Below are 27,877 nucleotides of genomic sequence, written 5' to 3' on the forward strand. Positions count from 1 at the left end.
CTTTTCCTTTGATAACCACCCATGTTACTCTGCCAGCCTGTCAATAAGCATTTAATGAGAACCTGCTGTGGGGCTGAGGCCCCTACCAGGGCTTAGAAGCAAACAAAAGATTAGGTTTGCCTGGAGAAGCTTACAATCAAGTTGGTGGTTTTCTTGAGCATAAGTCAGCATGGGTCTGCTTAATTTTCTTGTTTATCAACAGCAATGACAAAGATGTTTTCCTAGAGGTGGCGTTGGCTTTGACACACCCCTTAAGCTGATAGAAAAAAACAGCTTCTATTAACTAATAAAAAAAATAATGACAAAGTTGATAGAGAATCCCAGTAGGATAGTCTCCAGAGGTTTGCACAACCATAGGTCAGATTTGCAATATAAAGTACTGGAACGTTTCTCGAATTCTTCATGTTTTAAGAATAGAAAGTCAGGACGTTTTTGTGATTTCCTCTAACAAGTAAGACAGGAGGGAGGTTTTTCGTGAGGATTTCCAACCAAGCCATGTACAACCAATCTGATATAGTTCCTTTTCTTGCCACCGGAAGGCTCCTGAAAGGATGGAAGAAAATAGAAGACAAAAGTGACAATTACGATGGTCAGTAACATCTGAGCTATTTAACAAGCAGTGGTCTGAAACTTTCATACTCTTCTCCCCAAATATGAAAGCACAGAAATTATTTTGAATATAGATAGTATTACACTGATGTATTTCTCAGATAATACAAATATCCAGAAAAATAGGCTTAGGCATTATAGAGACAAAACACAACTATAAATTTTCATTCTTCTTTAAATAGAAAATGTGATCAACCAATACTTCTTTTTATGGCAGAAATAATTTTTCCCAATAGTTTAAAGCTCTTATATTTGGGAGAAATCTCAAAAATCATTTATTTGAACCTCCTAATTCAGGAAATCATTCTACATCTTCAATGAATAGTCCTCCAGTCTAGACCTTGGTTAAAGACATATTATCTTTGTACATACAAGTCAGTTCATAAGGTATAAATGTGAAATAGTTGGAGATTTTCAAAATTAGCTATCAATCTTTAGGTAAACAAAGTATCGTAGGGAGGCGGTAAGAGAATTAAAATGTTAAATCAAGCTACTTTCAGAGACTGCAATATGCTGATCAGCTCTGCAGCCAGGCCAGGAGGACACCTGCAGAACAAAGGAAGATTTCTGCTGGGATTGCTAACCACCCATTTCCCACACCTGCGAAAGGGGAAACAGCAAAACAAACAAACAAACAAAAAAACCCAGAGTCATTAAGTAGCACTCTACACAAAATAAAATCATTCATTCCCTATGACTAAAACCATAGGAAACGTATGGAATAAAGGCTGGGAACTTCCAGTGAGCCTTTCATGCTACATATTCTTACCTTTTCACACTACATACATACTCTTCCCCTTCCCCTTCCTCACTGTACATCCATATCAAAGGAAATGGGTAAACAAAGTCTTCAAACCGTAACTCGCAGGAACTGAAGAATGGTATATAAACTCAATTCCCGGAACACTCGAGGTCCCTCTCACTGCCTTTACTCCCAGTCTCTTTTTCGCAGTCCCTCTCACTCTTTCCTCTTGGTACTCTTTGTCTCTGTCACTGTCCTCATCTCTCTTAGGCACTCTCACTTTCTGCCTCTGAGAGGAGACCATGCTCTGTCTATGGAGTGTTGCTCCTTTTCTAATAAACTTTCTCTTTGAGCCTAACTTTGGTGTGTGTTGAATTCTTTCTACATTCTCTGCCAAAGAACACTCTTATCATGGTTTAGGGCGTGGTATCCCCGCAACTTGGAAAAATTTGCCCTGTCCTGAATGAAAAGAATATTTTCAGCAGGTGTATCCTTAACATTTTAGGGGATGGAAGAGCAAAGAGTGAAAATGGAAAAGCCCCACTGCCTTTTTCCTCCCACCTTTGCCTCTGCCAACATGGCAAAGAGCCTTGTAAACATGCTTTGGACTCCACACCTCAGAGCACCTATCCATGGAAGGGGCCTGTGAGCCTCCGAGACTGTCGGGCACGCAATGCCAGGGTCAGACTCCTGGAGCAGGGTCTGAAGGGGCAGCCGGGGTTCTAGTGGGGCACTGCCCTGCCTGGCCCCGTGGGTCGGGCATGTCTGAAGGAAAGTGCAAGTGGGGACTCCTAAAGCCCATGGGCCCCAGGTTTCAAGGTCTCAGGGTGGCATTTATTTTCCTTCATTGTCTAAAATCCCACACATTCCAAAATTTTTTTAACTTTCCACCTGAATAGTTGTGAGCTTTTAAATTGATTAACCCTCTGAGATTTCACTGTAACATTCTTAAATGTCTGCAGTGTACTTACAGAACTATGAGATTAGCAGCTCGTGAGTGCTCCTGTAAGAGTTCATTCAGTCGAACTTGGCGGTAACTCTGTGGATGACATTCAGATTTTGTTGAGGGCAGTTTTCCCAGAATTATGAATAAGAATTTATCTTCTTACCTCAAATTATGGACAAGTAGAAAAAGCTCATTTTTTAAAAATTCTACAATTATTTCATTCAGGTTTGGAAATTCACAGTGTTTTAAAAACAAGAGAAATTTTGGAAATGTGAAGTATAAGACCAGGTTGTCATTGTGCTTATTAAATTCTAGGGGAGAAAACAAGCAAACAACAGGGATAACAGTAAACAGAAGATGAGGATGTCCAATTCTGGGGAAAAGGTTTGCAATTGAAACAAACTAACTTAGTCTTGATACCAATTTGATATTCTAAGAGTATAGGTTATATCCTAGTCTACCTTTCTTTAGCTTTGAATTTTTTATCAGCATAGGAGACTAGAGTCACTGAAAGACTCACTTGGAAAAATAACTACACTAACTATTTTACAGTGACGAAAGAGTAATATTATATTTCACTGGTTTCCCAGTGGAATCCAACGAAATATAATAATATTGCAGATCTGTGACTTGCTCGATTATATGAAAAGTCTTTGTTAGAACTGAGCAGTTGATTACACACAGTTTATGATTCCTAGCTCAGTAATTTTCCCACTAAATTTAAAAATCTTTTAGTATTTCTTGCTCTAATTTGTTCCAACTTCAGCTCCTAATGTAGTTTATTTAAGTTCTGTAGTTTAGAGGTTCTCGTGGTCCTTTTCTTTGAAAGCTCAATCCAATTTGGATGTCACTTCTTCTACCTTATTCTTATGTCCCTGCCTTGTTCATCATTGTCATTAGCACAACTTCAGCTCAGGCCACATGGGGGTAACTCTCCATCTTACTGCATTCTCTAGAGAAGCTCACCATTTTATATCCATCCTACAACATGTGCTTGATCCAACTTTCATATTTATTATTCTAATTACACATATTCTCAAATCCCTATGATACTTTTCATAGCTATCTTTCTCAGGTTAAAAATCTTTGTTATTGCATCAAATTGTGACAATCTATCTTTATCTACTTTGCATAGATATTGACTTGACTTAAATTGTTTTAGACTGATAGGTCTGTCTCCTGTTCCATAAAATTAAATCTGAAAGAAGACTTCACAATATGCATCAATAACCTGTTCTTTTAACTTTCAAAAAGAATTGATTTTGTATCAAAAAATAATGTTTTCTAAATCCTCATATCCAGTAATACAATTGAAAAGTACTTGGAAAATGCAGAAACTCTGGACCTTAAATAATGAAATTCTATAATAGATATATTACTTCTTGATCTTTAAATCAACCAGTGTTTTCTTTTTCAGCTAGTTAGACAGTGTTTTCTAACCCTGGACCTTAAATAATGAAATTCTATAATAGATATATTACTTCTTGATCTTTAAATCAACCAGTGTTTTCTTTTTCAGCTAGTTAGCCAAGTAAAAATTAAGGACGACAAGTCTTTACCTTTTCTTTGACCGCTTCCAGTTCTGCATCTGTAATTTTCCAGGGAGTTTCTCTCTTTAATTTCTCAGCAGTTGTTAAATCTTTGCAGCTTTCATGAAGACGATATGGTTCTATCATCTCTTCAAAGACTTTCCAGCTGAAATTGGAATTTATAAAGGAGGCCTCACAGTGGGAAACTAACTCATTATTTCACAGATACTTCACGTTTGACTGGTTCTGCTGGCTGCGGAATCAGACCTGAATGGCATGCAAATCTTTTAAGAGTATCTTTGCAGGGGACAAACCATGAGTAAAACCATGGCTATAGTACTGTCTCCCTATACAAGGAAAGGCCTTAAGATGTTTGAGGATTGTTAACTTCCCAGGCATTATAGATCATCAATATAAACACACAAACATATAGAAAGTAATTATTCTGCAGATACATTTTCTACATAGTAGAGTCAAAGACAGTTGTAATGTAGACACTCAGCCCATAAATGAATTTCCATCAGTTTATTTTACAGATTCTATGGGAGACATGAATGAATTAATGTAGAAGATAAACTAAGCTTCTTGGAAGTTGGGTAGGGCTGCCCTCCTTACCTTCAGTCCACATAGCAATTCCCATTCTTGGTAGGAGGCTGTGGGTCGGGGAGAGAAAAGCAAGGGTCCCAGTGGCTTAGAATGGTGTAAACTGAATGGAACCCATGACCTGAATGTCATGACTGAGAAAGAGAAAACTTTCCTACTGAACATAATGAGCAAATATGTAGTACTCGTTGCTATGGATAGTCATCCTATTTTTATAAGCAAAATCAAGTTTGATGATTTTGTAATGGAAGATACAGTAGAGAGAATGGAAGAGAATTAGTCCTTGATGATAAAATTAACCTTCAAGATCAGTCTTTGCCTGAAAGCCAAAATACAGTTGGATTTTTCAGTTATGTTTCCTAATAATTTCCATTATTTAAGTCACTATGAGTTTTCTGTTACTTGTAAATGAAACATGCTAAATGACACAGAAAATAATGTGGCTCTATTTACCCATTTATTTTCTCTGAACTCTTACTGACCCTTGTCTATGTTCATCTTTGATTTCTTCATCCTAAGCCTCATCCCTAACCTGGCATTTTCCATCTCCTATCTAGGTGATCCAAAGGTAGCTCAAGATTTTTGTTTTGAGTCTTATTAAATGTGATTTTTTGTATAAGTATTTTTATTGACTCTAGAATAGGCCAAGCATTACATGCCATTAAATGAGAATTAATTCAATTAAAAGAGAATTAATATAAATGAGAATTAATTCAATTAAAAGAATTAACTTCTAGCTTCCCTGTCTTCCTCATCCTTGTTCCTCATAATAACAAAGTTTCAAATGTTTTTAATTGCATAAAAATGTCCCCCTACTCATATAAAATTTATTCTCTCAAATTAATGTACTAGTTGTTTTTGTGACCACTCCAGCATCTTTAAACTAAATTATCTAGTTATTTGCTTCTAGTTTTTCTTTGATTTCTATATAAAGATGGTTGTCTTTTTGGCCTATGACTTTTAATTCAGTCCATATGATAAAAAATGAAATTTAACCACAAGGGCTTTTTAGTTTCTCCTGGCTCAATTATTTTTTCATTAACTTTGCTTTTGAACTCCTTTTCACCCTTGCTCTACCATATTTATGGATAATGTTTCTATGATAAAATGTCTTCATCAAGACTTACTGATGTTTTATGGGTTGTTAAAAGATTTATTAAAGGCAGTTTAAGGGCATTTAATGTTAGTCTCCAACATGAAAATCATTGACAAACTATTTTTGACATTGTGTGTCACCAAGTGACCAGGAAAGAACAGTGATCAAGACAGTTGTTAATGGTAGATAAAGGCTGCCCAGCCAAGAAGGCCCATGTGGGAGCTAAAATTGTGCCAGTGCTCTAAGCTTTGGGCTCTGGGCCCAGGGATACATCAGCCCAGAGGAAGAGTTCTTTCTCTAATTGAACTACTCAGAGGAGTTGCCTTTTTAAAATCATCACAAAGGTGCCAAATGTGCTACCAGTAGCCGTGTAAGAGATTTACTGAATGACCTTTCTCTGTTCTAAAATTTATTTTCAAATATTGGGACAGCCATTGCCAACATCAGATACGTGGCTATTTTATAATGGAATATGGCTTCAGTTATAGCAGAGGATGAAGAGAGGAGGATGGCACTTCCAGCACACCTTTTCCTGGTGGCCTTTTGTCTTCACACCAGGGTTCATTAGCTGTAAGAATTCTTTTACTCCAGTAAGAATGGATTTTTCCCCTGCGTCTTCCTTAAGACCTTGAAGTATCAGAGAGAAAAAATCTCCAAAATCGTGAAAACTAATTCATTTTTTTTTTCTGAGAAAGGGAAGTAGATCTCTTCATTGAAGAATGATGAGAATATTTAAGAAACTCCAAATTAAAATGGTGTCTAAAAGGACATGGACAACCGAAGTGTCCTACAATAGATAACTGGATAAAGAAGATGCCGTACATATATACAATGGAATATTACTCAGCCATAAGAAGAGATGAAATACTGCCATTTGCGACAACATAGATGGACCTTGAGATAACCATGCTAAGTGAAATAAGCCAGACAGAAAAAGTTGAAAACCACATGATATCACTTATATGTGGGATATAAACCTAAAAGCAACAGACAAATAGGACAAACAAACAGAGTCTCATGGACATGGACAATAGACTAGTGGTCACCAGAGTGTGAGCAAGGAGGAGAGAGGTAGACAGGGTACAAGGGATCAAATATGTGGTGACAGAAAGAAAGCTACCTATGGGTGGTGAGCACATGATGCAACATATTATACCTAACTGTTGAATTATACACTTAAAACTTACTAGATTTAGTTAACCAATGTCACCATAATAAAAAAATTGTAATTAAAAGAATAAAAAATAAAATGGTGTCTAAAATCAAATTTAGATACTAAGACAAAAGCACAAAGCCTGAGTCCTTTGTTTCTTCCTACTGTCCATAGAATTTGCTCCCAGAGAAGAAGAAACCATGGCACAAAGGTCAGGGGTAGTAAGATGAAGAGTGTCAAGACTATGATAGGTGCTCAAAGAATGAATAGGCGTGGTCAGTAGAAGACATACGTTGACATTCTCCTTGGTGACAGGACAAAAAGGATGGGGTGCAGTGGGTGACCATGGCAGCTAGGCAGAGACTAGCATGAAAGAAAGACAGGGAAACAAGGCCTTGGGTAGAGAAAGCCATATTGATGGGTAAAGAGGCAAGGGACATAGAACAAATTAATCAGCAAGCACAGACAGTTCTTTGCTGCTGATAATACAAGTAACAGCAAGAAGAATTCGGCTATAAGAAGTAGACTGATTAGTACCAAGGACTGAGCCAGGGCTTATAGAAAAATCCAAAAGTCAGTAGGGAACACTGTGACTGCCCTCTAGACAACAGTAAATGGCCCTATACCTGCAGAGCATTGTCAGGCTCTAGCCTGTTGCTAAGTGTCATGTACCAGGGCATCATTGGACCTGCTGTGTTCTGAAGGATTATGCATTTCCACCAATTAGAGCCATAAGATGAACTCGTTTGATCACATCACTGCAAATGTCAAGAGGCAAAGACTTAGGAATTAAAATTCTCCAAATGAAATGTGGAAGGCTACCAAAGATTATTGCCTGACAATGATCATATCAGAATGTTAACTTCATTTACCAAGGAGAATTATAAATCTGTTCTTAATTTTTCTTAAGTATTTATAACTGTAGGAATATAGGAATGCAAAGCATTATGGCATATATGATATAAGGAAATATTATATAGTAATAACCTAGGTAGACCCTGGCAAATATAACTTTCTTATCACAGTTAAGGTGTTTCTTGAAACCATTTTCACTGACCCATAGCCTTGGAGGAATCATGAATACCATCAAACAGCATGAAATTCAAGGCTGTTGTTTGGTAAATAAGAATGCATCCTAAATCTGGATGATTTTCAGTTAGTTATTGAGCTCATAAAGGATGACAATGACTTAAAATCAGGGAAGAGCAGGAAGACTTGAGTGTGGAATGGCAACCTGAAGAGAACTACAGGAGAAATGATGGTCAACAGAACTGAGACGAGGTCCAGCAGTCCAGCAAGGACATAAGCCACACTGAGACCTTTGTGACTCTCTAATCTTTGGAGGCCCCATTCCATGCCAAATCAAATGCATAAAACTGCATCCAGATGCAACAGTAAACATGATTTTGGACTGTAAACAATTGAGAACATTTTGTAATTGTTAACTTATTGCTCTACATAGCTCACTTAATTTACAATCAGCTATAATTTCCGGACAATCTTCTTGTACCTCAGGGAACTTCTGGGGAGATCTAACCTACAAATTGTTTTCAAATATCTAGTCTTGTCAAATTTAACAATTAATGAGGGTTCAAATGATGTCATTCTGAAGACAATTAAACAATTGTTTAAATTTTGTCATTTTTAAAATTTAGAGCCAATACATTTCCTTGCCAGGCTTCAAATAGTTTTAGAGCTCCTCTTTGGGGGCCCTTATAGACTCTAAGTGTTGAATCCTTAGTGCCTAACAGCTAAAATGGCCATGAGGGCTGGCACTGTCATTGTGCCAAGAAGACACAGGCTGTTTCCACATGTCCACCAGAGCTCCCCTTCCAGGATGCTCCACTGGTAACTTTAAATAATGAAAACTTGCCCTGACTGCTCAGGTCAGAATCATCTGAGTTTTTACTTCCTGCTACTCTTGCCACCATAGACACCAAGAACATGAAGGGCAATTCTAAAATGCTAACCAAACTGCATTTCAACAATTCTCCCTCTCAAGCTCATCGTCAACATAAAACTGTTTCCTTCCATTAGAAATACTTGATAGTGCTATGTCATGGTTATTTGAAGTCCCTTTTTATTATATCCTATCAGGAAGTCACTGCAGTAAATACATAACATTTTTACCCTTTGATAATCAAGACAAAAGACGATGAGAGAGTATCACAGATGAACAACAGACCTTGTTAAATGTTTCATACCTTTCTTTGTTTGGCTTAATGTTGATGTCACCAATGATATGGATGTCTGCAAATTTTATCCTAAATTTGCTCAGGAGGGAAGCCATTCTGAAAATATAAAAGAGAAAAACACTCTGTCATTGCATATTTAACTATTTTCAATCAAAGAGTTTTGTGTTTAAGATATGAAAAGCAATCATGTCTTATTTCAGCTTAGCTTTCAGACAAAGCCTTGGGTTAGTGTTTGATTTTCATCACAGCACTTGATGGATATATTAAGTGTGGCCAAGCTATTCCGCTGAAGGCAAAGAAATTCTTACAGGTACAGACACTGGAAATAGCAAACCCAGCTCTGCATTCCTCTTTCAGGGAAGATAATGTAGAGCCAATTAAGCTGCTTTATCATTTGAAAAAAAGAACAAGTTTCAATGCTTATTGTCTGTTATTTTGCCAATAACATTTATAGTTTACTGACAAAGCACTGACACACTAATGATTATTATATATAATGTCATTACATATTAGAGATTTTTTTTCCCCTGGCAACTGAAAATTCTGATATAATTTCAAAATTGCAAGGACAGTGCAAAGAAATCTTAGATTCATCAATTGTTTATATTCTGTCCCATTTGATTTATTATTCTCTTTTTCTCTCTTTATATATGTCTACATCTATATACATCTTTCTTTCTTTTCTTTCTTCTTTTTTTTTTGCTTGCTTTCTTGCTTTCTGTTTACCTGTCCACCTACCTACCGATCTGCCATTTTGAAGTAAATCGCAGATATCAGGTCTTCTTTATCTCTAAATACTTCAGTGGGTATTTTCTAAGAACAAGGGCATTCTCCTACATAATAGAGTACAATTTTTAAAATCAGGAAATTTAACATTGATATCATACTATCACCTAATCCACCAATCATTTGCAAATTTCATCAGTTGTCCCAATAAGATACTGGAGGCTTTAAGAAAGTATAATTGTTATAGATATCATTTGTTTACATTTTAATACATGGCTCTCTTTAAGAGGAATTAAATATATAATGATCTCTTAAGAAGGAGGAGAAGGTATGAAGAAAAATCACTGCATAAAAGCCCATCCTTGTTTTGTGATTTCTGGAAGTAGTTTCTGAGAAGGGAGCAGATATGCACTGTGACTGTTGCAAGGTCCTGCAGCTTGTTCGGTGGCAGGGCCGAGACTAGGACCAGGTGCAGTCACGCAGCTCTCTTTTAAGTGAGCTATGTTAGAGTGACTGTTGGGAATTAACAAGTTTGAACCTTCCAGAAGAAACTTTTAGACACTAATTCCTTCAGGTTCCTTTTTTCTTGGATAGCACTTACTAGTCAGAACATAATGAACATTATACAAGATAGACTTGAGATGAGGCTGCTGTGCCAAACTTCTTTTTGAAAGGATTTGTGGCAGGGGATAAAAGGACTTGGAAACAGTGATTAGAAAACTTACACAGACAATTTATTGACCAGAAAATGAAGTAAACATGACGCCTATGATGGCGGGGTTGTCTTTAAATCTATTGTACTTCAAAGACACAACGTTCTTAAAATTAAAGCATTAGAACAACAAACATCCAAAATGTTCTAACATGTGACAGATAAGTTACTTACGCTATTTTTTCTTCCTCAATGCGGTTAATCTTCCCTCCAACATAGATTCTTAATTTACAGTCTTTCCATTTTTTTCTGAGAGTCAAGATATAGGGGATAAGGAGTGTTAACCCTGAAAAAAGAAAAGACTAAGTTATGATAGAAAAGATGAGTATATCTAACCATAAGGAAAGGAATGGCTTTACATCTTTTTTCATTCCCACATTCATAGCTTCTTAATATTTTAAAGTCTTTGGAGAACACAGAAATGTTATTCTTTAACTGTAAAGTGTTTTCATATACCTTCTCATGCTGTTTGTTAAATTTATCAACACAGAAATTCTGCTCCCTAGTGTATATTCTAGAAAATTTTACCTCCATCATCAAATAACCACCAAACATCAATTGTGCCTTTTCCTTGCTTCTTTTTAAATTGGTTGCTGGCTTCCACCAGTTTCTGGTTGAACTCTCCCACATGCATGGACTGGATTGCATTAATGCTGCTGTCTTTAATGAAAGAGAAAGTAGTATAGTCATTCGTCTTTTGAGGAAAGAAACAAAATAACTTTCCAATAAATCTATTCAGGAAAATAGAGGAAAGGTCACGAATTTGTAAGTATTTTTTACACTTACACATAAATAGAGAGCTCTAGTCTCTGCAAAAGAAAAATAAAAGTTGAATCCATAGAGTTTAGATCACCTTCAATAGTTCAAAACTTTGATATTGGTTTTCTGATTAGTTTCTATTATAAAGCAGTGGATTATTTTCAGGTCTTTAGTAAACTGTCTCTGAGTAGAATTATTATCTAGATATATAACAATGCTAAACTATCTGAAAAAAAAATCCTGATTCTTCTAAATTTCAGATGTCAGTTTAATTATATTTTCAGACTGACTTGAAAGTAGAACATGTGATCATTTTTCTGGAGATAAGCAATAGAATAAGAAGTATTCCTTTGTTAGACAATTCATTCACTTGAGTGCAATTTTGGTGTAAATTCCATGAATGTCTGGATTGTAAAGGTGGCTAGAGACCATGTGCATCTCGACTTTTTATGGCCCTCCTCTGCTTTCTTTTCAAGAAGTCTTGTGAAGCTATTCAAATCTCGGTGAATGCGATGAAAAAGCCAGGAAATATGGAAAGACAAACTTCTTTTACTTGAGTTATTATTAAGGGTGCACATAAAATACTTTAAAATTTTTTTTTAAAAATGCAATTTCCAACCTAACATGGAAACAATGAAAGTGTACCAGGGAACTAGGCCAGTGTTTGAATTGGATCCTTGCTCCTATTGCTAGTAGGGGTTTCTTTGCTACACTGTATATATTATTTCTCATTTCCACCTCTTTGAAAGCTGTGACTTTATTGCTTATTTCAAAGAGATGGTGTCAGTGTAGTGCTTAGAGGAGAGCTGACAGCCGCTCAGAGCTTCCTCTCTGATCTAAGAGGTTCTAAAGATGCTTTGTTCTGTCTTTTGCTGTTCCCATGTTTTGGGCCTGCCTATTCTGAAGCAATTATCTTATATTGTTTCTATCTCCCTGGGATTGCTGAGGGAGAAAGTAAACATATTTATAAAATGGACCAAACTTTGCACCCACATGCACATCAAAGCATCCAGTAGACTCAAGTATGAGTGTCTGGAGGCAGAGTTAGTCCAGATCTAGAACGCAAAAGAATTGTTAACTCATGAAAGCCCAGAGCAGTGAAAGGGCCTACCGTACAGCTGAGTCTGAAATTTCAGGTGTTGAAAATAAAACAATGGTATTTTGCTTTTCTGAACAATGAGACATGTTGATGTTCAGAAGAGCACATTTTTTCCCAAGAATACTGTGATGCAGAAATAGGCTTCCAGAAAAAATAACGAGTCTCCTTTTCATTAATAAGAACATTAATGCTTCCCCCCTCCCCACCAGCTAAAGAATAGTAATGGGCTATGACTTCTGAATTTTTCATTGCTTTTTCAGACTGTACCATTGAATAGACCAGATTCAATGGATGGTTAACTCTTCTCACAAATAAACCAAATAATTGGAAAAGAAAGAAGATAGTAGTTAGCATCAAGATGGTCTTATTCCAATATTTACACCTTGAAAATCTCGATGTACCCAGTTTTAGATTTAGACATTTCGTTTTTTAAGAAAATGTAATTTTAAGGGTGACAGTACATAGCTGGCTTTCCTAATAGCCCATGGAATATCCAGGTGCCCGAGGGTACCTCTAGTATTTGAAGAGGAAGGGTTCGTATTTCCCATCATTCTATGTAAATATATAAAAATATTATATACAGGTGAAATTTCTCCTTGGGCCATAATAAGAAAACAAGCAAACAAACCCAAATCTTTTCCAAGGTAGAAAATAGCCTCTTTGAAAGGTTGGATCCTGTAACTAGACTAGAAGCCTATGAAGTCTCGGTTTGGATATTGCTGTTTGGAGACGCTCCCAGAGAAATTATCTTTTTTGGGCCTCACACCAGTGAATGACCAATAATGTTAAGATTCTGATGCATGACAGAAATAAATGTTAACATTCTAATTTTCTACCAGAAGAGGTCGCTGTGGACCTCATTAAACTCAAAACTGCAGTTTCTGGAAAGAGCAATTTAAAAAAAAAATCAGATGTTTGAATAACCTGTTTATAAAATTTATAACAAGATTTCTCATTTTTTGGTCCTCTCAGTGGCTTTGTACCACTCAGCCAAAATCTGCAGGTAATTAGTATCAATAAATTTCCAAGTCCAGAATTCTGGTTTGTGACAAAGATGTTTGTTTTGAAATTGAGTTCTAGCTGGATCCCTCATTCACCTGTATTAATCAACTTTCAAATCCCTGAAATGTCTTCAAGGGGTGTGTGTGTGTGTGTGTGTGTGTGTGGTGGGAGGATACAGATAAACCTGCTGCCTATTGGCTATTAAATTTTTGTGCCCTTTTCATTGTAACTAAGAAATTTCTACTCTCTGGCATGCATTCTGATCCCAAACAAAATATTATTTTAAAATAAAGATTTTACAGTGAGATGTTACAAAGGGCTTAACATTGTTGATAAATGACAATAGCTTCTACCTTTTACTCATACTACCTTCTCAAAAAAAATGTCTTTCAGTCCTTACTCAATGTTCCCAACATCTTAGACGCCTACTTCTGCCCCTTACAGAAACTCAAGTAGCGGCTCATATGGTAATATTTCTTGTAAATTTTAAAAGTACTTACCTTTTTTAGGATTTGGCTTAGTAATGTTCAGCTTGCCAGCTTTTTTAAACAAGCCTCGGATGCCTCCACTTCCTTCTTCACATTCGTTGTCTTTGATAGTGGCTTCCAGAGCCAGCCTCTCCTGTTCTAATTTCTCTAATTCATCTGATGACAGAAGACAAAATCACTCACTTAACTCAGAGTGGCAACTTTTTTAGGAATGCTCATACACTATTTGAATATTAAAAATGGTCTATATGAAATAAAATGATTATAATAAGATTTTTTTCTGAATGATTTTTATAAAGTAAATTACCTTCAGAAAGTAGTAAATTACATTCAGAAAGTAGTAACTAGCCCAGAAAAATATCTCTATGTGTTAAGTCACTGGGTTTTTATTTGTAAGGGCAAGGAAGGCTATTTAATTCTATCTTTATTCACTTCTAACAAAAACCAAAAAGCTAGATCCACTGTGCATAAGATCTTACACACTGAAAACCACTGATTTACTGACCTAAGCTACTGGGTCAGATGTTTTACGAGAGAAAGTGACAAAATCACAGAAGTGTACTGGGTACATATCAGGCACACAGCAACGCCTCCTGAATCGAAACAAAACTAGCGAATAAAAATTAAGATAACCAAATCTTATGGTAAACTCTATGGGCTCTGAATACAAATTACAGTGAAAAATATTCACCAATAATTCTTCCCCATCAGCAAAATACTTCTGGAGTGAGTGACTAAAGTGAAAGAAATAAAAGCTGAGGTTTTTGTGTTCCTGTTAGAGTTCAAATTGCTGAAAAGGGTCTCATGACACTTGAGTCTGGAATAAGCATCAAATTGTGAAAATTTCCCATCCAGGGTTTAGACCCACTATCCAAATTTTGATGTTGTATATGGCTGCCATTTATCTTTTTTGGACTCTGATAGTGATGAAAAATTCCTAGCTGCTATGTAACGTGCTGCATCTTTCTCTGACTTCAGCCTGCATTGGATCAGGGTAAATAAAGACTTTAAAAAGCAGTCAGATGACAGTGCTAGAGACTGATGGGCATTCTGGCTTACAGTGGGCAAGGTGGCCCTCTTGTCAGATCCCCTCATCTTCTTGCCTGCTGAGAACAGAGCCTTAGAAAATGAGCAATGTTCTGAGGCAGAGAGTGGAAAAGCTAGATTCAGTGTTACAAAACACTGGTAGGGCTTCTGTAAATGTCAGCCTTCAGAGCCTGTCGCCTTATCTATCTGGGAAGCAAAGCTATACAAACTCTAGATCTATCAATTATGTACTAACTAAATCTGTCAGGACAGTCACATCCCTAGACAGTGCTGTTATTCAGCTACACAGAATTGTCTGGCCCCTTTCCAGGTTTTAGCAATTAATCTTTTGCCAGTGGCATGAGATTTAAGGTCAAATCACCCATGTGAATTCCCCAAAGCTTCAAAAGTTCTCAAGATAAGCAGCTATAGAAAATCTGAGAAATGAGACTGAGTTGCTTACCCCTGACTTTTGAAAGGTGAACCCAAGCTGCATCGCACTGGGGGTCATGACCTATTATAGCTCTGCCGCTGGCTTTATGTGACATTAAGCAAGTCATTGACTTTTTCTATGCCTCTGATTTCCTATCTGTGAAATGGAAAATTGTAACCCTTCACATGCCCTAGCATTGCTGAAAGAATAAACGTCTTGCATAGTGCTTTGGAGCCCCTTAAAGAACAAAGCAATGGGTACATTTTATAGGCAGTGTATTTATTCAACTCCTGGAAATGGGCTTAGTCGTGTAAAGTAAATTGAGTACTTTGAGAAGCCTGGAAGTTATTCTAGCATTTACTATTTATTACATACTCTCAGGGTGTCTGAGATATTATTCCTTCCCAAACAACTCTAAGATAGTTACTATGATTATCCTCAGTTTGCCGATAAAGCAATTGAAGCTCAGAAAGGTTAAGTAACTTGTCTGATGTCATTCAGCAAGTAATAGGGTTCAAATACAAAGAGGTCTGCTTGGCTCCAAATCCCACATGCTTCCCACTTGGAAGACCTTTTGCTTTTGGCTTATGAATATTTCAGAGTTGTCTTGTTAATCTCCAACTCTTCATTATCAGAGGAAACTAAACACTCTAAGGCACATGGTATAATGCTAAGTTAGTTCCACCAAACTACGGCGCCCCCCCCCTCCTCCCCCAAATATGTCATTTTAAAGGGAAGACCTTAAAGATACAGGTACATATGGCAGGATACCCAGAGCAACAACTTTGGCAACATCTCAGCCCTGGGTGGTAGTCCCCCAGCTATTATCCACATTTTGGGGTGCTGCAGGAGGGGAGCTGTGGGGTTATTGCTATTTGTAGTCATCTCGAAGGTGCATATTTGTGAGCTTCTTTGGGGGCAACTGCAAGGGCCACAGTGGGAAGAGGGTTTCTTTGCTTTTCGTTTGGCCGACTCCAGTGATTAGCCAGTAGTTGCCATGTTCTTTGTCCTCTAGTTTGGACAAAGGAGAAAAAAAGATAAATCCTCCTTTGTAACAGAATCAGCTGGCTGAGTGCACTGGGAGCTGCTCCAACAATTTGCTTGAAGGTATATACACAGCCCATCCCAGCCAGAGCAAACTGCAAAATCCCAGGCCCGAGAGACAAAATCAGTCTTTGCTTGCATGAGTCAGATTCGGCAGGTCCCTCAAAGACAACAGAGACAGAGGCTGACAGACAGTCTGTTCCAAAGGCTAAAATCTGCTTGGTTGGCCATCTTAGATTTTCAGATCCACACAGTGGTATGATCACTTGCACAGTAATTTTGCACGTTCTCATTAGGGTTAATTCTTAATTATTCACTTTGTAGGTGATCTAAGGCTTCCTTCTGTGCACTTTCTCCTTTTCTCATTTCAGCCTTAAGTAAAAGTGATGTTTTGTTGCTCTGTACTGAATTATCTATCTGATGTACCTTTTGCCTCTGTTTGCATAGAAAACCAAGAGCAGACTTTGTCAAAACATTTTTTCACCAGTAGTACTGGCTAGCTGACCGTTAGGCACAAGGCAGGTGAGCCAAAGTAGAATAAATAGATAGATATAAACTGATTTCCATAAGGCTGACAATAAAAACTACTCATTTCACCACTGCTACCACCACCACCATCACTACGACATTTGCGGTCTTCAGGATTCACAAAGCCCTTTCCATACAGCTTCTTATCTGATTCCAACACCAATACTGGGATACAGGCAGAGCTAATAATAGTCTCCCCATTTTAATGTAAAGGAAACTTAGGTTCAGACAGTTCAAGTGATTTGCCTAAGGTTCCACAGCTGGTGACCCAAGTCTTCTGCTTTTAATTCTAGTGTTCATCCCTCTTTACCATCCTTCAGTGATATGCTCTGACTGCCAATACTGCCCATTGAAGGAATACTCAGTCTGCACTTACTGAAGAAACCATCCTCAAATTTCCCAATCAGAGAAATTTATATAATGCTCTACATTTCCGTAATACTCTGCTTCAATCTTTAATCTGATAACTACAACCGTGGGACACGGAATGGAGTTTTAAGATACATGTCTATTTTATCCCCACTAGACTGCAAACTCCTGGAGGATAACTTATGTTGTATTTCATTACCATCATTTATTGAGAGTTTATTTTGTGCAAAGTACAATGCCAAACACTTGGCAGCTACCATATCTTTTAATGCAAAATAATAAATCTGTAAGGTAGGTATTATAATTATTCTAATTTGAAAGCATAAAAAATGAAACACAGAGAGGATGAGTAATTTGACTAAGGTTATGTAGCCCCCAAGTGTCAATCTGAGATTTGAACTCAGGTCTGTCTGATTCCAAAGCCTATGCTTAGACTCTACATACTCCCTCTCACATTCTTGGTTGGGTCCATACCTCCCTGCTAGTGTCTACCACCATAATAAGTACCCAAGAATAGTTTGTTGAAATAAAAGGACAGGTCAGTGCTATTAACATGGTTCAATACATTTGAAAGCATTGTCTCTATAAAGGAGGAAAAACAAGTGAATAGTTGTCAGGGATGGAAGGTGTGTATGTGGGTGGGAGGAGGTACAAAAGGCAATGCTTAAAAGAAGTAGAGTTAATGCCATATGCTGAGGTATGAAAAGAAGGGCTTATCGGGACTGATGGTACAAACCAGGCTGGAATGTGACAGAAGGTGAAACAGGAGGGATTAATCAGAAGAATGAGAGGCAAGGAAAGGGGTCCTTTCCTTGGAAAGGGCACCACCTGGGCATCAGGTGAGAGTTTTAATCTTCTATGTTAGATAATTCCATAGTCTATCGTGATTTACAGAGCCAAAATGCTAGAGAGAGAGAGTAAAACCCTGCCCTTCTCTTATTCCAAGATTAAGAGACTTGCTGAGGTTCTAATGCTGGATTAAAAAGCTTAGACTTTAGGTTCTCTCGGTTGAGGAGGTTTCTAAACAATTCTTCGTACATACCCCCAAGCCGTTTTCATAGTAAGAACAAAGAGTGCATCCTGAGCCGTATCTTCATACAAATGACAAAACCACTTGACTACTCTATTTTCGAGTGCTTTATAAATTGATCGTATGGTCACCAACTGGAGTGACCATATTTCGAAATTCAATTCAGTTGCCAAGATCGCCTTGAATGTTTAGCCTGTCTTTTTTTTTTTTTTTTTTTTTACAAAAGATGTCTCAGAAATAGGCAGGAGTCTACACATTACAATTCATTTTGAATATTAAGGAGAAAGAATAGTAAATTATCTGACAACAGAAGGGAGAGCAGGGAAACCCATGGAGGAATTGCATCCCCTCCCACTTCACAGCATCTTTTTTTCTTTATTAATTATTAAATTATGCTTCTTTCCTTGGTCAATCAACTCAAAGCTGTAAATGCTCACATGAATCAACAAGCCATAGCCCAGGTGAAGTCTAGTTGAAGGCAGGAAGCAATCCTGCAGTGGTCACCTTCCAATCAAGTAATTATTTACTACACTGCCATCTGTCTTTATTTTGCTAAGCCACTTCATCAGACACAGCAGAATCACTGTTCTCTGAGATGGTCATAAATCGTGCAGTACTTCCATGGAACACTTGACTGCAATAAATTGCAAATCACATTTCATCATTTTATTCCTACCAGTATAATTTGGACTCTTTGTTGAAGTTGGCAAACTTGCTAAATACCCTGGCGAATTGAACAATGTGAAATACTGTGTTTTTTGTGTTGTCGGGCAGTAAATTAATTTATTAAGAGAAACTATCAGTCACCAGTATTAGATGAGTTGCTGCAGTATACAAGTTAGAATGTTATGAGCATTGATCTTATTTATATAAAAAGTTATTCTCCTCACATAAGCCTGTGACGCAGTATAGAAATAATTGTCATTAGCTGGTAAATTACCTTTAAAGCTGATTTCTATTCACTGCTTTATTAACTACAGTATATGGGCACTCTGAATTGCTAATATTTCCTTTAAATTATAATTTGTGATGACACTGTGGTGTTGATGCTGGAAAAGCTATGATGACAATCATTAACATAGTATAATGCAATACTTAAGATTTATCAGGCTCTTATTAAGCCCTATATTACAGTATAATATAATGAAACACAAGCTTATTTCTTCCAATTCAAAATCTAATATGAGGGCTGTTACATAAACTTCAAAACACTGCATGGAAATGTGGCGTAAAGTTAATTTCTATCATTATGCTACTGTTTTTCTGCATGTTCTTCATGTATTTGTGCAACATTGTTTTTTGTTTACCCTAGATAATTGATACTTATAATTATTTTATTAGCATCCAACTGTATTTTCCCTTTCTTGACTAAGAAGCAGAAATATTTCAAACATCAAAGTTGATATAAATCAGATACATCCCTTGGGAAATTAAAAGGGGATGCAGTTCACTGCCAGGATTCTTTCAGAAATACCTACAGAATTTGCTTCTATATTGAACTAAATTGATGGTGCATTTTGGTGGACGGAGCAGTATTTTTCAGCTACATCACATCTTTCAGCTTGAAGAGATCAACATAACATACAAAGCAAATATGCAATCTAAATACAAATTGTATTTTGTATCCTCACTGTTTAGATGGAAAAACATTACAGCACAAAGGCAGACAAAATATAGAAAGTTAGCAACAGAATGGGTCTCTTAATATTAGGTTCTTATAATTGTCCTCGATGTTGTGTCTCTTACAATAGACAAGCAGCTCTTACGTTGGGTTTTTAAAGGCAATAGGTAGAGATAGCCTTGTTCCATTCCCATGTCTCAGATTTTACCACTGCTTCTCGTTATGTAAGTCATTGTCTTCTCTAGCTTTGAAAGGTAGACTAATGCTTCAAACAGACATATGCTCGAATCTCAGCTTTACCCATACTAGCCTTGTAAATCTTGGGTAAGCCTCAATTTCATTGGTTGTAAAATGAGGACAATGATAGTACTTTCCTCATAGAGTAGTTGGGATGATAAATGTTATAATATATGTGAACTTGAAACATAATACATGGCACATAATAGGTACTCAAAATGTTAGCTCTTGTTGCTACTAATGTATTAGGCTCTACTAGGAAGGAATATACACTGAGAGAGAATTAGTATATCTGGTCTGTAAATACAAAAGGTCCATAGAAAGAGAAAAGTAACATAAAAAAGGAAGACTGTTGACACCAAAGATAACCTTTATGCTACAATTTTGTACAAGATGGACTGCACTCTCAATTTTATTTTTTAAAGCTCTTCATACATAATTATACAGTGTACATATCTGATAGTGGTCCTCTATCTTATACGAACACTTGATTTCTAGTTTCTTCTTTTTTTCTTTTCCTTCTTCACAATACACTAGAATGGTTTGCATCAGAAAATTCACCTAATCCACTTATGTCCCCTTCCGTTATGATGGAAACAATCCGAAATGGCCAGATAGAGTCTGGATCAATCCAGCACCAGGGGTCTCAAATTCCTCGTAGGCTTTTCCTTGCTGCTGAACCTATCCTGCAAAAACCCTGATCCTCCTCTACCCTGGAGACCAAGTGCTGTGAGAGAAAAACTGGACAACTAGAGAAATTGCTCCAACTTCACAAAGAGAATTGAGACTATTGTGCATGTCTTCCCCAATTTACCATTCCACTCTTATAAAACTGAATACCTCATCATCAATCCTCACCTCTCTTGCTCAAAATTTATAAGATGAAGCATTTTTATTCTGCTTCAGGCCAACTCTTCCATCCATATCCATTCCTTACTTCTTCCTGTTCCTCCAGATTCTTACTCCATGGGCCATCCTTTTTTTTTTTTCCCCTACCTTAATTTTTAATCTTCCCCACTCTCTTGGGCTCATTTTCTCAGGCTGAAAACATGCCTTTCTCTCCCATCCTAAGGTCTCGAGGTCTCCCTAACCTCAAGCTCATTCCTCTCCTCAGCATCCAAACGTCTCAGAATGGTTGGCCACATCCATATTCTCTGCTTAGCATCTCATATTGTCTCCTCAGCACACTGCAATCGGGATTCTGTCGACACTGCTCTACAGCCATGTGCTTACTAAGATTATCTGTGCTGCATCAATTATACTTCATTCAAAATCTTTTTGGTATTTTCTGCTGTATTTGACAATATTGATGGTTTTCCTGATTTTAAGCTCTCCGTTGCCATGGTTTTTATGACACTGCAGACTTCTGGTTCCTTTACCTTTCTGGCAGCTCCTTCCCTACTCCTTCTTTGGGGTCCTTTTCCTGTGTCTTTCGGCACTCCTCGACACATGTTCTTTGGGTTATGTTTTCCAGTGTCTCAGTTTCAATTTTTGCCTTAACTATACTGTCTCTTATATTATTTTGGTAGGTCTGCCATACCACATACCACAGACTTGGTGGCTTAAGAAGCAACTTTATTTTCTCACAGTTCTGGAGACTAGAGGTCCAAAATCAAGGTGCTGGCAGGGTTGGTTTCTCTCCTTGGCTTGTAGATGGTCATCTTCCCCGTTTCCTCTGTGTTTTTCTGTATCTTAATCTCCTCTTTTTATAAGGACATCAGTCATATTGGATTAGGAGCCACCCTAATTATCCCATTTTCCCTTATTTATCTCTTAAAAGGCCCTATCACCAAATACAGTTACATCTGAGGTTAGGGCTTCAAAATGTGAATTCTGGAGGGGATATAATTTGGCCCATAATATCTCCTACATCTACATCTACATCTACATCTACATCTACATCTACATCTACATCTACATCTACATCTACATCTACATCTACATCTCCAGCTCACATTTCTCCTTTAAGATCAGGACTGTCTAACTGCTTATTGGACATTTCCAGCAGCATTTCCCACAGGAAATTGTTTAAAACTGAAGCAGGCATCTCTTCATTAAACCTATTCTTCCTCTTGTGTTTCCATTTCCGTTAGTAGACCATCATTAATATAGTCAGCCAAGTCATCTTTTTTTACTTCTCCCTCTCCCGTATTCTACACATCCAACCAACATCCAAATGCTACTCTTTGTACCTCCAAAGTACTTCTGTCCTTTTTTCTCCATCCCTAGCTCTAGTTCAGGCTGTTGCCTTCTCTAGCCTTGATGATTATAAAAATCTTTTTGATTTGTTTCCCTGTTTCAATTCTAGTTCTAGCTGAGTCAATGCCCACTGTAGCTGAAAAAGTATCTAAAACCTAAATTTGATCACATTATTCTCTCACTTAAATCTCTTCAGTGTTTCCTCATTTTCAGAATATGGTCTACATTTTTTTAATATGGCAAATGAAGGCTTTTAAAATGAAGCTCTTATATCAGCAGCCTCATCTTTCAGTATTGTCTGCTTCATACTTTTCACTCTAGTAATACTAATCTGCTTTTGGTTGCCCACATATTGCATTTCTCCATACTTCTATGTCCTCATGTCCTCACACCTTTGCTAATGCTTTCCTCTTTGCCAACAATGCTATTCCCCAAACTCTCTCATTTTCTCTTCTCCAACATTGCTTAGTAAACTCCTACGTATCCACTAGATCTCAAATGAAAGGTAATTTCCTCCAAGAAGCCTTCTTGGAGTTAGATGTCCCTCCTCTCTTTCTCATCATACCTTATGACATTAATAATATACCCATTTCTATTACTATGCTATGAGTCTATTGAGGACACGGGCAGACTCTTATTAGTCTTGGTCTACCCAGAACTGACACCTACACCACAGCTGCTACATAAGAAGAAACCCCAAAATGTCCTTTGTTTTAGCGTCATCTAATCAGTGGATTCTACTGTGAAATTCAGCTAAAGTGGTAAGTCATGGATTAGTGTCCTGTTCTAATATTTCAGTGAATTTTTAGACATGTTGTTTATTATATACACAGGAGGGTATGTTTAAACTCTAAGACTAAACAAGTATAGTTTACTCTTAAACAACTTGGGTTTGAACTGCTCTGGTCATTTAAACTGAGGTTCAGATGAACTGTGGTCAATTGAACTATAAAGGTCAACTGAAAAAAATCCTGCATAAATGGACCTGCTATACTCTATAGGGAAAAAGCTGAGTCACTAATCTGAATTAGTGTTTTTGCCTCGGAGTTAGATTAGTGATTCATAGCATGATACATTCGGGCTCATTTCCATGTTAGTTGTAAACTAGATCATAGACTCTTAAAAACAAATACATGGTTTTCTGAGGAAAGAATTAATCTTCATTTTCTGAAACATCTTGCAGAAATTAATTCGGCCAGTTAATTTACTTAAGGTGTTTATTTTCAATGATGCTGGCTTTGCGGTTTTGTGATAAGAAGAATAATTGATAACTATCCTGGATTATTCTATATTTCTGGTCAGCAGGACAAAGGCCACTTGTATTAGTGTTGGGGAAAACACTGGGAAGTGAACAAAGGTCAGGCCAGCACAACGATAACGTAAGCTCCGTTGTTCAGAGGTTTTGCCTATATTGTACACTGCTCTATCCCCAGCACATAGAGCTTCGTGCCAGGCATAGAGTAAGGAGCTTAGTAAACATCTGTTGGTTAAGTAAAGAAAGTACATACCTTGCACCTGAAGAACCTGAGAGATGTCAAATCCTTGACTGATTCTGACTATGACCACACCAATCTCAAAATCAAACGCGTCGCTAAAAGTGGAAGCAAACTGGTTAGTGATTTAAATGGCTCCTTTAATCCTCAAGCCTTAAAATAATATTAAACATGCTTACAGGATTTTAATGTAATTAAGAAAATTCACTTCAGAATACAACCAAGGGCCGATGGCTTTCTGTTGGTCTGTCCTCCCTTTATGCATTTTAAAAAATGTTTTGTGAGTGAAGGTATCTAAGGCAACTAACTCATTTACTTTGGAACCAATTTATTCAAATAATACTATCAACTGGAAATTTGATTAAGGATTTGTTACATACTTTTAAAAGTTGATTGTTTTCTAATGTAAACAAAACAATCACCTAAATATTTAGAATGGAGAGTTTCTAGGTTGCAGAGACCCTTTGAAATGATCAGCCAAAACTCTTACCCATTAAGGAGAAATCCTACAACACAGCTGAAATCGAAATCCCCATTAAAAATGTCTTCAGTTCCTCTACCATTGAAGCAAGGCTTTTTCATGGCAACCCTATGCTGCTGAAGTTGGCTGTCGTGTCTTCTCTAAACCCAGCCCAATGAAATTAGATTATCCAGAAGAAAAAGGAAATGCTCTCTTTCTTTTATCTCTGTTCTTATAAAATAGTTTTTCTCTGCCTCTAAATATGGGGCAAACCAATTAGAACTTTGAGTGCATTTTAAAATTTTCTCTTTGGGAGTTTTTTTATTCAATCTTCTATGGATCTGAAGCCCTGACTCTTTTTTAGGGGTCGTCCTCCCTCAGAAACAATGAAGTTTGTGATTATCTCACTATATGCAAACAAGTTTTCAATAGCCAAAGTCATCTTGAATTTTCAAATACTGATATAAATAAGTTCAGTATAATATGAATATCCATTCAAAATTCAAATCATAAGTTATTTTCACTTAACAAAATAGATCCATTCTAGCAAAAGTTGCTGCAAAATAAATTCCCAATACATTTTGTTTCTAATTTTCCTTGATTATAAAAGGTAGACAATGTGTTCCACAAAAAAAATTTGAATTCTGTGCTAGGCAGAATCATTTTGGACCCCCAAAGACATTCACATTATAATCTTCTGAACCTGTGAATAAGTTACTTTACATGGCAAAAGGGACTTTGAAGATATGATTAAGGACCTTGAGATGGGGAGATTATCTAGATAGGCCCAGTGTAATCACCAGGGTCCTTAAAAGTGAAATTGGGAGGCAGGAGAGGAGGCCTGAGTGATAAAATATGAGGACTTGACCTTTCAAGGGCTTTGAAGACAGAGGAAGGGGACTGAGAACAGTGGGCAGCCTCTGGAACCTAGAAGAAGCAAGGCCAGGAATTCTTTTCTAGATCCTCCAAAAGAGAACACAGCCCTGCCCACACCTTAATTTTAGCCTAGTGAGATAGTGTCAGACTTTCAACCCACACAACTGTAAGCTAATAAATTTGTATTGTTTTAAGCCACTAAGTTTGAGGAAATTTGTTAATGCAGACAACAAAAGCTAATATGGCTTCTAATTAAAACTAAACCATACTTAAGAATATTATATTTAAAATGTTCAAAGAAAAACAGTAAAGTACTATACTATTATAATAGTATCCTTATGATAATGATAGTAGTGCTTCATTTTAGGTCAAAAAAACAAAACAAAACAAAAAAGTTAGAAAGGGAAATACCATATGATATGGTTGTGTGATTGTCTTCCTTCTATAATGACCCCGTTGTTATGATAGTAAAGTCATTTAACTTTACCAAGTCATATAAGTTATACATTAGTACAAATTTGAGCCACCTTGATATTGAACTTTATTACCAAGAAAACCAATTATTAATTCTCCTTAGCTTAATATTACTAGGTTTCATTATTTTGGTTCCTTAGAATTTTTAGAAAATTTCTAGAATGTTTAAGATGGTAGGGAGGTTTGAAGATGATCCCAGGTAATTTTGTATTAAATAATGGACGCCGTGACTGAAGATTTATATATTTCTTCCTATTTGTTTCACCCTTCTTTGTTCCCAAAAGCGAAGATGAAATTTCTTTCCCCTCCACTCCCTTTTTCCCCAAAGGTAAAGATGAAATTTTACTGAAGAATCTGGATAACAGAGAGCAGATCTAATTCACTTCCAAGAGGTCTGGTCAGCAACTGATTGTGATTCTAAACACATCAAAATGCTGTTTGCTGAGCCTGGCAAAATTCTGACCCTGATCACCTGGCTTAGCCTTAACTTACTGAATTTAGAGCACCAGCAGGAGCCAGATGGTGGCACATGGCATCTAGGCTTTGTATATTTGGGGAACACAATTCAGGAGAATGCGTTTAATGCATAGGTTTCCATGGTAGGAAGACTAAGTGAATTTCTGTTTGGTCAGTAATGCATATGATTTCAAAAGATGGAAATTATTTTCTTATGCTTCCTTTCAGTAAAATTAATATTAGAATGCTTTTGTTATGTTGCCTACATCTCCCCTAAATGATGATAAATTGATGCTCATTTTAGCAGGGGCTTGGTATAAAAAGCACTGAATATATGCTTGTTTCGATGGGTGAAGATTTTTTTCCTTGCATATTATGGATTTTTAAGCGCAGTCAGACCTCTCAGGGCATGTTTCCTACCGTATGATATGAAATCAGAGTGAAGCTAGACCCTGGGCTGAGGATATCTTCCATTTTCAGAGCTGTTGACACAAAAGATGGCTTTGGGTATAGCTATATTGTCTCCCCTTGAAATGAATCTGGTTAAGTATTTTCAAGCCTGGAAGAAAGGCTCAATTTTCTAGAATGGTCACCGATGACATCCTGTGCCTTTCAGTAAGTGTAGAATTTGTCTTCTCTTATGAAATGGATGGAACCAAACCAGGTAATACTTTGGGTATATATATATATACTTCTGGAGGCAGTAAAACATGTGGTCAGGAGTTTAAACTTTGAATTTGGATGGTCCTGGGCTGAAATTTCAGTTCTGTCACTTAAACAATCCTGTCATTTTCTGCAGCTTGTTACTTAATATTTATATCTGTATCATTACTTATAAAATAGGAACAACAGTAGTGCTTACTTCAGAGTCTTCTTGTGAGTATTAAATGAGGTGACTTGTGTTAAGGACGTTAGCTGGTGCCTACTCATGCTTTGACTATCATGATTACCTTTATCCCAAGACTCTTCCAATATTTAGGTATCAGATATTACGTACCATTTAAAACTCACCTTCTGTGTATAAACCAACACTGCTACATGGCAGAAGCAGCTAGTATATGGGGTCCTCATGTCTACAAAGAGAGACCTGAGGCTTTGGGGTAGTGACTGCCTGGCCCAAGGCCCAGAAGAGGACAATGACTGAATAGAGCATACCAGCCAATCCAAGATGTTTTGAAAGAAAAATTTCTTCCTTATCTAATTGTCCTTTGCTTTTAATCTTATAAATAGGTTTTAAGGTTGTAACTCTTAATATTTACCTTTTTCTTTGACACTCTCCCTCCTCTGACACTATGATTCCCTCAAGTTCTATCACTAGCAGTAGTTTTTTCACTTTGGTAAAGAAGTCACAGTACCAGGGGAATGTCCTCTTCTCAGGCAATTTAATCTACTATAACAGTGTCAGTTATGTACTTCTCTGGTTAGTGCTTTATAAACAAGAATACATCTTGAAAACCATCACTTACTGTATGATTCCCACGTAGTTTTCAATCTCTGTCAGGGGAGCTTTCCTCCAGTTTTTCTTATAGCCAATCACCAGAGTATTTGGTTTCATTCTTCCTAAGCCCGAGGCCTAAACAGAGGAGATAAACACATGGGCAATCCTTACCATACCAGAAAACTACCACTGCAAATGAAAAATAATGTTTTAAAGAGCACTGAAGTAATGTTCTGATGATTCTGAAGATTAGATTACATTTTAGCGCATGTCCTTCATGCCCATGCCCAAGCATAAAATAGAAAGATTAATTCTAAATTATCTCAGCCATAAATGGATTTTAGATGACAGAAATGTAGCTTTTCTAAATTAGCAGTCATTTGCATTTTTTTTGACACTCTCATTAAAATGGTTGAATAATTTAAAATCAAGTGAGGGTCGGCTAAACTGTTGGTATGTGTGTTGTAACTTAGTAGTTCAAAGCTCATTTCTACCTGTTATATTCATGTCATTAGTAGTAAAATCCATGTTTGG

The 27,877-nt window shown here is 37.0% G+C and overlaps 1 protein-coding gene across 3 annotated transcripts in view; it reads right to left on the reverse strand.

Annotated features, from left to right (window-relative positions):
* Nucleotides 1-407: 407 nt before the first annotated feature.
* Nucleotides 408-27,877, reverse strand: part of SLC12A1 (solute carrier family 12 member 1) — a 78,102-nt gene continuing 50,632 nt past the window's right edge. For all 3 annotated transcript variants that reach the window (XM_039888531.1, XM_039888532.1, XM_039888533.1), the window contains exons 18-26: nucleotides 27,372-27,478; nucleotides 23,655-23,737; nucleotides 13,672-13,815; nucleotides 10,840-10,971; nucleotides 10,486-10,597; nucleotides 8,883-8,969; nucleotides 3,857-3,992; nucleotides 2,323-2,390; nucleotides 408-543 (exon numbers count right to left, since the gene is read on the reverse strand). In XM_039888531.1, coding sequence (XP_039744465.1) covers nucleotides 408-543; nucleotides 2,323-2,390; nucleotides 3,857-3,992; nucleotides 8,883-8,969; nucleotides 10,486-10,597; nucleotides 10,840-10,971; nucleotides 13,672-13,815; nucleotides 23,655-23,737; nucleotides 27,372-27,478 — 1,005 coding nt within the window. The remainder of the gene's footprint in view (nucleotides 544-2,322; nucleotides 2,391-3,856; nucleotides 3,993-8,882; nucleotides 8,970-10,485; nucleotides 10,598-10,839; nucleotides 10,972-13,671; nucleotides 13,816-23,654; nucleotides 23,738-27,371; nucleotides 27,479-27,877) is intronic.

This window comes from Pteropus medius, unplaced genomic scaffold, assembly GCF_902729225.1.
Source record: "Pteropus medius unplaced genomic scaffold, Ma_sr-lr_union100, whole genome shotgun sequence".
In the NCBI taxonomy this organism is placed as follows: Eukaryota; Metazoa; Chordata; class Mammalia; order Chiroptera; family Pteropodidae; genus Pteropus; species Pteropus medius.